General features: G+C 35.9%; 1 protein-coding gene across 1 annotated transcript; it reads right to left on the bottom strand.

Moving 5' to 3' along the window:
* Positions 1–1,363: 1,363 nt before the first annotated feature.
* vps37a (VPS37A subunit of ESCRT-I) lies at positions 1,364–10,956 on the bottom strand. Its single transcript, XM_034014050.2, has 12 exons — positions 10,552–10,956; positions 10,023–10,097; positions 9,680–9,797; positions 9,221–9,318; positions 7,326–7,554; positions 5,401–5,471; positions 5,024–5,151; positions 4,846–4,904; positions 4,360–4,428; positions 3,592–3,735; positions 2,150–2,247; positions 1,364–1,694 (listed from the first exon to the last, which is right to left on the bottom strand). The coding sequence occupies exons 1-11, from the start codon at positions 10,659–10,661 to the stop codon at positions 2,185–2,187; spliced, it is 1,164 nt and encodes a 387-aa protein (XP_033869941.1). The 5' UTR covers positions 10,662–10,956; the 3' UTR covers positions 1,364–1,694; positions 2,150–2,184.
* Positions 10,957–11,112: the final 156 nt, after the last annotated feature.

The raw sequence follows: 11,112 nt of genomic DNA, 5'->3' as shown, positions 1-11,112 counted from the left end.
TTTATTTGACTTAAAATTCTGCCCTATAACTTGAAAAGTGTTAAACCACCTCCTCTTCCTCCATAAACATTTGACTGATTCTATAGATTTTATAAATGTTTTACGTAACTTTTGTGTTGTCAGTGAAACATGCCGTAAATTCTTTTAGAAAGATCTGAAAATATACAATCTACTATTAAATTGTACATAAAGGTTCAATTGTTTCAAGAGCAATGCAACACTTCAAGATGAACTTTTGAGGTCTTCTCAAACCATTTCAATGGTGTTTTTTTCTGTTCTGGGGAAACATTCACATCCTCAATGTTGTTTAGAACTACAGTACCAATAAGCGGAAGTTCTGGTAAAGTTTGCGGTGTGCCACCTTTGTTAGAAATAACAACCTTGCACCCACCCACACCCACTTTTGGGCACTGTCCACACTATGCCTTTTAACCGTATTCGTTTAAACCGGCTTAAAAGTGCTAAATAGGTTAGTTTAATACTGTGCTCGAGAACTGGACTTGAGACCACCTCGGGTTCAAAATGAGATTGCATCACTTACTGCGGTTTGTCAGAAGTGTGGATACTGTAATACTGAACTACATTTTTTGTTCATCCTCCAATATCCCAAAATGCTTTCTGCTATGTTTTGGCACGTGGAGATTACAAATACAGTACTCAGAACAGGCGCTTGAAGGTGTTGAGAGCGACTATCAATAATGCTGTACCGTATACAGTTTCTGAGGCTTGTTGTAAAATGGTACACAGAGAAATGTTGTTGAAGCTGGGATCCTTCAAGAAGCTGCTTGATGAGATTCTGGGATCAATAAGCTACTAACAACCAAACAAGCAAGATGGGCCAAATGGCCTCCTCTCGCTTCTAAACTTCCTTATGTTCTTATGTTCTTCTTATCATGGAGCGACGTAATCAGATGCTGAAATCAAGCACATTGATGCGCAATAAAATCGGTCAAGGAGAACTTCAGAGTTAAAAACTAAATGCACATTATAAAATGTACCTTGTTTTAAGAAACAAAGCCATAACATTCATCCTAAGAAGCACTGTGTCTTCTGTGGGCACAGGCTCCATATTTTCTGGGTTGTAAACATAAAATACAGTGCATGGTGGGATAATATCACACAGTCCATTGCGCTGCTAGGAACTGTAACCAAACTATTTCAATTGTGTTTGTACGCATTAAGCTAAACATGAAACTGTGGATTCTTTGAGCTGGATTAATTACAACGTTTTTGAGTATGGTTCTCAAGATCGGTTATGCAGTGTAGACAGGGCCTTAGAAAGTCTCTAGTGCCATTGCACAGAGCACATCATTTGTACTTGCATTACCTGATATATAATAGAAGAAAAAAGTGATCTACTGTGTAATAGTTTCAAATATTTATTACCTGACAAATTATATAACATATAATACATTACATCTTTGATTATAATAAAGACTATTATTAACATAATTTAAATACAGTATTTATCTCGAGTATGTGGGCAGCCTTTAAATAGATCCAATTCAAGTAATTTTGAGTTTGTCCCCAAAATGTTCAATGCTGGAATCAGTAGAATAAATAGAAAGGTTTTTTCTGGATGTGCTAAAATTAAACACACAGACACGGTGAATCTTCAGTTTTGGTTGTCATTGAAGACAATATGTTCTTTTCATCCTGCTGAAGGCTGCACTGGCAGGCCAACACATCAAAACCTATGAAAAAGGCAACAAGGTCATTAACTTTAGTATCACAATTACCCCCCCCCCCAACTAAAAAAATAAATAAAACACATTTAAATAATCTATTCTTCTGCACATTTTTTGATATACATTTATTATTGATCTGCAATAAGATATGGTATAAATGTATTCTGTAATAACTTAATGATGAAAGAATTCTCTCCTGCAAATACTGGATTTTATGTATTTTAAGAGCCATGACCTAGCCACAAGGGATGTCACAGGCGTTGGTTACAGTGTTTAATACGTTTCTTTCCTTCTATAATTTACTGCATAACATAGTGATACATCTCTCTATTCTCTTTGCAGAACAACCAATACTGCTGAGCGTTCACCCTGTCTTAATCTTATATGAACACAGATACGTTAATGTTTCCAGTGTAAAAGCAATAATCACAGTAAGTATGTGTCACTATAAAGCTGATTACCTGGACAAACTGGAAAGTTATAATGGTGCATGAAACTAGCCATGGGTATTTATTGATTGCTGAAGTTTTTCTTCTTTGGATCGTCTACAGTGGCAAAGCTTTAAAGCAAACACAGATAGGAGAAGTATAAACATTTTTTTCTAAAGCTTAGTTATTAACCAACCTTGCATCAAATTTGCCATAAGGCAACCAAATATATACCATGGTTAACAAAGACAAAGCATCCCTGGCAGCTTAATCTAAGGGAATGTCAGATCAGATCAAATCAAATCAAACTGCTTGTAAACATGAAGTAAAATGGAATATTATAATGTGAAAATTATTTTATCATTGAAACAGCACTAGCACTGAAACACTTAATGTTCACAGGACCCCACCTGTAATAAAACTGTATTGAAATAATCACAGAATACAAGTGTGTACCAGCTATGAAGACCCTGAGTCAAAGCATGTGATTTGTATCAATCAAGAAAGGGTTATTTATTCTTATAAAATGGCTTGGATAAATTAAGTACTGTGATTGGCTTAACAAGATCACATGACCGTGCGGTAATAACTGTCTTACCGCACGGCTATGACATCATAGACCAACTTACTTACCTGATCTATTATTATTACTACGCCTTAATAGTAACAATTATCTAAATAGTGTTTCTGTAGGTAAAAATGTCAACATACAACTGAAACAGCATTTAAATCACTCAACAATGTTTGTTTTAGTTTTTTTTCCAATCTGTCACTAATTACAAAAAAATTGGCAAATATACTGTGGTATTTATTTAGTCAGAGAACAGAACAAAGAAAACTCTGAGGCAAGCGGTAGCAGTAACACTATTCAAAAACCATCTGAGAATCACCACACAAGTCTCACTCGGCATGTAATATATATGCCGCAGCATATATATAAAACATATTTATAAAACCGACTAGCGCGTATGCAATGTTTAAACTAGACACAACAGATACATCTCACCACTACCCTCCGATTTCAGAAACATATTTAAAACTATATCTCTACTGTTCTCTGCTGACACAACAGTTGGGCTTTTACACAAGGTCGGGTTCGGCATAGAATTCGATTGTGCTCGCCGCGGACGGGAAGGACTGCGCAGCACTTCCTGGGTGGTTGAAGGCACTAGGCCTGTGGCTTCGTGCCTCAACGCACCCAGGGTGTGTGGTAAGAATTGTCTTACCGCACAGCCTGTCGTGGGTTATTTCTTTCTTGTAGGACACACACAATTGAACTAGGTCTGGGTAATCTCAGAATGTACCTGTGTACTGAGTATGAAGCCATTATCTTAAAGTGTCTTATCTAGAAATCAAAACTTCACATGACCACAAAATGGTGCAGCAGCTGCCGCAATGTCTGAGAATCTTATCCAAGGTCCCTTTACAAGGATGTTTTAAAAATCAGAAAAACGCAAATATAAAATGCCACATACTGTTCTTTTTTCCATGAAGTTGGTGAGAAAGTCATCTATTTCTATTTTGCCCTCCAGGAAGTCCTCTGCAATGTCCTCAGACTCCTCCTCCGCTTGGTGAGCTGCTACTTTGAGCCTGGCCTGCAGGGCACTCAAACTGCAACTCTGTTCAGAGACCAGTTCAGAAGTTACAACAAAACATTATGGACACTTCTGCTCTTTGCCGTGTTGCTTGAGGGACGGGGATGCAGAAAAAAAGTATATCCTTTTGAAAGAATTTTACTTTTTATTTTTTTAAATAATTGCATGTAGATTTTTTTTTCTTCTTATGGAGCAAAATGGTGTTAAAAAGGATACATTTAAAAAATATAAATCTGTACATTTTTTTAAAATTATGATTTACAAAATATGTATGCAGGATAGCTATATGAATGCCCTTCAATACATTAGGAACAACAGCAACAACAACAACATGCTTCTGAATGCAGTACAAAGGAATTCATTTATGGTAATAGTGTAGTAATATATACTTCCAGGATAGCACAACAAACAATGTGCCCTGTTTTTCTGGAACTGGGACTGTTGAATGCCAACAGGAAACCTACTAGTAGTAACTTTTCACTGCAGAAATACCATCTTCATTGCTGACATATCTAAAAGCGCCATCCATACACCGAGACCAGATCCATTGCTGTGTTTCATATTAGTTTAAATTGATTATTGGGCGCAACACAAAGACCGATAGGCAGGCTGTACATTTTTTCCTTGTAAATGGAAGTCATACCTTACCTCACTTAGTTCATGTTGTCTTTGCATCTTCGTCTCAAAGGCAGATTTCATCTCAGTTATCTGCTCATACTACAAGATAAATTAAAATGTAAGACTATGCACTGCTCCTCTCCCACCACTTAAGATTTCTTCAATACTACTTGACCTTTCTCAAATTGTACATAGTAAATTAACTCCCATTCAGAAGAATAGCCTTTATTGTATTTAATAAATGGACTACCTTATTTTCCCTTGAAAATTCAACAAGGTAAATGAACAGAACACTAGAACAGGACCTAACTATTGTGAAATGCGGTGCCTTATCAAATTAAGGAAAACTAGAAATTGAAATTTCAAGTACCTTGATAAAGTGAGCAGTAGAAATGGCTAAATCAGTTATAACACTGTTCTGTCATGACTATTATTATTATTATTATTTTTTAATATGTGCGTATAGCATTTATTTATAAATAAAAAGGTTGGTTTACATTTATCCTGCACACTTACTTTGTATAATACTTCTTGTCTCTTTCCTTCTAACTGTGGCTCAAGTTGCAAATTATTTTCTGTGTAAACAAAACACAAATGGGTTCTTCTAAAATAAATCAAACCATACATGCACAAAATTAAAATAAATAAATACATACATACATTACATTCTACAAGTCCAATAACTCTTACTCACTTGCCATCTCTACAATGTTCTTGACCAATTCATCCTTGTCAGAGGTGACCTGTTTCAGTTGTGGTAGACATACAAAATGCTCTAGCAGCAGATCTTCTTGATCACTCATATCTTTTAGCTGTGATGTACTAAATGGAAAATATGGAAAAAAAAAACATGTTAGCCTGTATAAGTTTACATGCTTTCAGTGACAAAATGTTGTATGTCTTATTTTGTACCCAATTCCTTAAATCATATTCTATTAAGTTTACTTAATTTGTATTAATAGAGAAACTTTTTTTTCAGAGTAAAGGTCTTTGGACAGTTTCCTAATAGTGATTTCCATCACTATTCAAATTTATTTAAAGACTGAAAATGAAGACATTAGTACAGGGTACCTTAGTTCTGACAGTTCTTGGAAAGTTTCAGGAATTTCAGGCATCCTGTAAGTGTATCCATTAAGACCTGCCTAAAAACCATAAAGTAAAACAAAGTAAACAAACTGCACATATAGTAGAGGTTGTATTATTTCTCGAAACCTGATTTGCTGGGCATGAAATACCTGGTGTCAGCAAACTGAAACTCTCCAGATCAACTGAGCCCAGTTGGATTATTTGATGAAATCTTTGGCAATTGTAAGAATAGGAAAACATTTTATCTGAATTTCTACAAAAAAATAAACAAATAACTAGTGATGAGCGATTACCACTTTTATAAGTCGATTTGATTATCGATTTGATATTTGAAAATAATCCAGATTACGATTATTCTAATAACATCATTAATGGGGGAAAAAGTCACAAAAAGCTTCCTAATTATTATTATTTTTTTAATTTCTAATTAAAAACTACAATAAAACTTAAATAACTTTTTTCAACAGCACTTTCAAACCTACAAAACATACAGTATGAACAAAAGTTATTGTATTTCTTGCTCTTATTGTATTACTTGTATTGTAACACTTGAAATGTATTTGCTTACGATTGTAAGTCACCCTGGATAAGGGAGTCTGCTAAGAAATAATAATAGTATGCATTATATTGAAGTCACTGCAGCATAACAAATATATGAACTATAAAATACCACTACAAAAACCATTTTTAAATAAAGAAGAAAAGCACTCTCTTGCTTTCAAATGCCTGAAATCTCTTAAACTCTTTTGAATCCTTAACTCTCTAATGCTACATAACAGAAAATAATAACAACCACAACAACAACAACAACAGCAATGCTGGAAGTTTAACTCATTGAATGTAACGTAATACAAGGAAGAATAGCAAACAAACAAAATATTATAAAAATAATTTAATAATTAATAACTACAATTATTTTTATAATCTTGTTTCTGGTTGCCATTCTTTCTTGTATTATGTTTCATGTAATAATATTAAATGAAACTTAGTACAAGAAATAGTAATTTGAAACATTTTTGTTTATTATTAAGCAAGTCACCTTAATTTACGTCAACATCCACGAACCTTTGCTTCGGTTTCGAGGGTGATTCATCTGATATGGACTGACCCTATTTATATAATTTAACATCTGCCGCTTTTCTCTTGCGGAACGAAATGTCATTAATAAAGTGATTGATAAATGTGTAAAGAAAATATAAATAGTCTGTATTTATTAATTTACGGTATTTAAACACTCGCTCACCTTCTTTCTCTGACAAGTATTTATAATGAACAGTTCTGACACTATGCTATGCTTTTCTTTTTGTTTGTGACGCTGTTTTGTATGCATTATGGGAGCTTTACAGGAGGGCGGTTCTCGAGGTTCCCTTGACTCCAGATCCCGGGGTGAGAGCAGCTTCAGTGGTTGACTGACACAAACCGCTGGAATCCAAAGTGGCTGAGATGCGGAAGTAACTTTTACGATGAATGACCATAAAGAAGACGATAAGTTTTATAGTATAATAATCGATCAAAATTGTGCAGTTTTATTAATCGTTCGAAGTCGGGTTCGGTGTTTAATTTAATAATTGGAAATTAACCGTATTTTCGATTAAATCGCTCATCATTACAAAGAACTAAACCAGCTACTAAACTGCTTCTAATTCAACTGATGCAAGAAATGTAAGGCATATGGTTATCAACACACTTAGTGTGTGCAAAAAAAGAAATACAGACACCAACACTTTGGGCAGTGGGATCTTAACTTATCAGGGACTACCTACAAAACACTATTTTATGTGCCCTGGTAAGTACTGCTGATTTTAAGTATTTAGGTCGTACAGTAGTTAAAACAAATGACATGACTGTTAGTAGTTCCTGATGACTAGGACTGTGATAGATTATACCTCTTGGATCTGTTCTAGATTTACCTGTGAGTCAGCAGTGGGAACTGGCAAAGGCAAGTCTGTAATGAGGCCATAGGCAGGAGCAGCAGGCCTGGTGATGTTGAAGCCAAGGGGAGATGCAGGCACAGAGTCTGTTCCTGGGACCTGCATGGGTGCTGGGGCCACAGGCCGGGGAGCTTCTTGTTGGGGGAAAGCAGGGAAGTGAAAACCCTGAGGAGGGTAGGGAGGAATTCCTGATGGCTTATTGTACATACTGAAATAAATACATACAAAGGGTTATTCACTAAACTCAGGGAGAAACCAGTTAAGTATACTGTACTGTAAACATGGCTACTTCTGGATTACATGACCGCATACTGTATACCCCATGTTACACCAAGTTATTGTTAATATATTTGTGCATTGATCGGGGGCAGCAATCATATATTAACACGTTTCAAGATAACAAATCACATTCCTATCTACAGCATTGGTTCACACACACTTCCATTTATAATAATGCAGATCTACAGTAGTGTGCAAATGTATGAGAACACCCCATTGCTCCGGTTGTTTTGATTTGTTGTGCATATGAAATCAAACCACTGGAACTGAAAATCCTGGAATTGTCAAAATAGGCAAATTATTGATTGTCTAATTTAACTGAGGACTTTAAGTCACATGTGCAATTAATTTAATCAGAAAAGGAACACATAGCCACAAATGGTAAAATGCATGAGACTTTAGAAATGGTTTAACCCCCATTTCAAACTGATGTTCCAGCTGCGTGCAGAACTGAATTCACACACAAAAATATTTTCTATGTCCCTATTAAGTATATGAGTGGAGCTGCGTCAAAAACAATTAAGTACACCTTGACGCTCTTTCAACGCTAGTGCACCTTCCTCTGCCGCTCCGAGCGCCTCTGGTGCACCTTGGTTTCATACGGCGCTCCAGCAGCAAACTGTACTTAACTGTACTTAATGCTAATAAATGCAAATGATATGCTAAAGAGTACCGTGTGTCCCACAATGCAACACTGATCACCTATTACCACCAGAATCAATCATGTCAGCTCCCTCAGAACGAGGAGCAACCAGTTCTGAGTCTCACACTTGTAATTAAGCATTTCATGAAGACATTTCTTGTCGCCACCATCATGCTGAGATTAGCCATCACCTTTGTTTAAGAGAAAGACAAGAAGAATCTTCCAAATAATGATTCGCCATCTGGTATCACTTGAATCCATATCTAACTTGCTAGCTAGAACAGGGAAGGATATGTGATAGAGTGGGTAAATGTTTTCATTGGTACAATTGCACAATATCGATAACAAACGTAAATAAACACATACATTCACACTCACTTCCTGGTTTTGTCATTACTTACTATGCTGCATTATGGGAGACTGCTTTGGAATAAGTGTGGCACGCTTCAGTTCGCCAGTGTGAAATCAATTGGTTCATGAAATATAATGAAGTGCGGCTCTAACGCATACTTAATTTCAATTCAGTTCGGCACGCCGCTGGATCATCAGTTTGAAATGGAGGTAAGATACCTAATTAAAGCACAAAGTGGTATAGCATTTTCACACGAGTGTCCATTGTTTTTATATCATCGATTATGAACTGAAAATTGAAATTCTCACATCCAGAGGTTTTCATGCAGGTAGTTATATAAAGTACATAAATAACAAATCTTGAGATGTTCTAATACATTTGCACACTACTGTATGAACTTATGTTTATATTAAATAAAACTAAAAACAGGTCTTATATTTCTTTTTCATTCTCAACTAAGCACTGGAAACATAATTGTTTTGAAGAAATTTCAATGATGACTTTAAAGATGTGATCAAGTAAAACTGCTGATTTAAAAAAAAAAAAAAGAATCCTTTTTTTAAATACATAAGCATGAGTGTAGTATCTTATCATACTCACAAGGCAAACCCTGAAGACCCAGCTAAAACAGGGGGATTATTCCAGAACTCATCCATGATGCTCTGTATGATTTTGCCCAGATCTGAATGCATTGTGAACTGAGATAAAATAAGAAATTACACATTTTACCATTTAAATGAAAACTATGGATTCAGCAAAAATAAGTCAGGTTACAAATACACAGTCGCCATTTCAACCTAATTCCAAACGTTTAATCATAATAAACGCACTTGTTAAATGATGTGATGCACAGTGTGGGCACACATTTGTACCTACTTTGCTCACGTGGCACAGTGTGGGCACACATTTGTACCTACTTTGCTCACGTGGCACTAACTACAAGCTTGGGCATCTCTTGCGTTAAAGCTTTCTGCCAACTTCATTATCTGTCCCTATATGCAGACAAAGTACAGCAATAAGTCATGTACCAGTTTGGCCACAGATTCTCAGGTTACCTACATTGGTTATGAGTGGGCTGGTGACCATTGTGCCATTGTGGCTGTCCACTAAGTGATGTCTTATATGCGGGTACACGCTGACTGATGGCTTCTCCTGTGGAAACTGCGGAGGAAGAAGGCTGGAAAAAAGAGATAAAGAACAGTTTAAATAATTAATCCTGAACACCCATTTTTTACGGTGTGTGTACGTAATCACATAACGTATAAAACAGTTGTAGCAAAGTCACGAATATAACAATAATAAAATAATAATACATAAAAAGAAAGGGATATTGCATGTCCTTAAGCTTAGTAAATAGAAAAACAGTAGGCATACATGTCTTTCTATACCCTTAGGTACTTACATGTTAATACTGATTGTTGTGTTGTTGACTGTAAATGGTATTCTGTATTCCACGTCCTTCTGGATTTCAGCTAGGCTGTGGGGAGAGCAATTGAAGCAAGTTAAACTTCTTTAAACTTAGAAGTAGTCAATCTCATCCTTTGGGGGCGGACAACCTTGCTGCTTTGGAGTCTTAATGTCGTTTTCATAATAGGAAATAAGCCCCATTCCCCTTTCTCTACTCTTAGGTTTAATGACGTATACACATTTCTCATTCTTCAGCCCTGACGTTAAATCAGTGAATTATCTTTACAGTCGCACCTGAAGTTGTTAAAAGTGAGATTTTTGTGAAAACTGTTCTTAGGAATTTCTGGCTTTTCTTACTTTTACTATATTAATTTAAAATGCTTTCTAAGACTTAGACCTGCTAAGGAAGCTGATAAGAAAAAAGGATTTCCTCAGCATGGCGTCATTTTAATACTTTAATCTGAAGTCGTACAGGCAATTCCACAACACAACACCTGACTGAGACGTGACAATATCTTACTTACTTGGAGTGGGCTGTCTTCAGGGATTCAATCTGCCTTTGTCTTTGTTCCTGTAAACTTGTAAGAGGCCGAAGTGGTCCAGAACCCTTGGACAGGGGAAAAATCCAGTTCATCCTCTAATCCGGACTGGAGCTGAACTAGTAATTAGTCACACAGGACAGGCTCGGCTGGGAGACACAACAAAAACAATCACTCAAGATTCAAATGTCTACTTCCACAGTCATGCCCGTATTCTAAGACGCCCTATCAATATAACTCAAAACACATTTCCTTATTGTGATGTATTACTATATCCGATACAAATTATGAATAAACTGTTACTCTCTTTTAAATTGACTAGCCTACATATACAATACAAGCAGTCGCTCAGTTGTGGTGCTTGTGCAATACATCATCACGTGTTTTGACAGAAAGACGCTAAATATTCGATAACAAAAATCCACTTTAAAATAGTTTTATCACAAACTGTGTACATTCTATTCTCAAAATAATTCACTAAATAAAAATATATAAATATAAAGACATCTAGGAGCGCCTTGAATTTTTAGCGGGGTTGAAAGGTCA

This window comes from Acipenser ruthenus, chromosome 2 (genome assembly GCF_902713425.1).
Source record: "Acipenser ruthenus chromosome 2, fAciRut3.2 maternal haplotype, whole genome shotgun sequence".
NCBI lineage: Eukaryota > Metazoa > Chordata > Actinopteri > Acipenseriformes > Acipenseridae > Acipenser > Acipenser ruthenus.
The sequence above is the reverse complement of the archived record's forward strand: the minus strand, read 5'-3'. Positions and strand labels throughout refer to the sequence as shown.

Bases quoted from the DNA above. Each gene is read 5' to 3' on its own strand.
- vps37a (XM_034014050.2), bottom strand. From the start codon at position 10,661: ATGAACTGGATTTTTCCCCTGTCCAAGGGTTCTGGACCACTTCGGCCT. The intron at 9,319-9,679 runs GTAGGTAACCTG...ATTTTATCTCAG, and splicing joins CCAGCCCACTCATAACCAAT to TTCACAATGCATTCAGATCT. The intron at 7,555-9,220 runs GTGAGTATGATA...TATTTATTTCAG, and splicing joins GGGTCTTCAGGGTTTGCCTT to TATGTACAATAAGCCATCAG.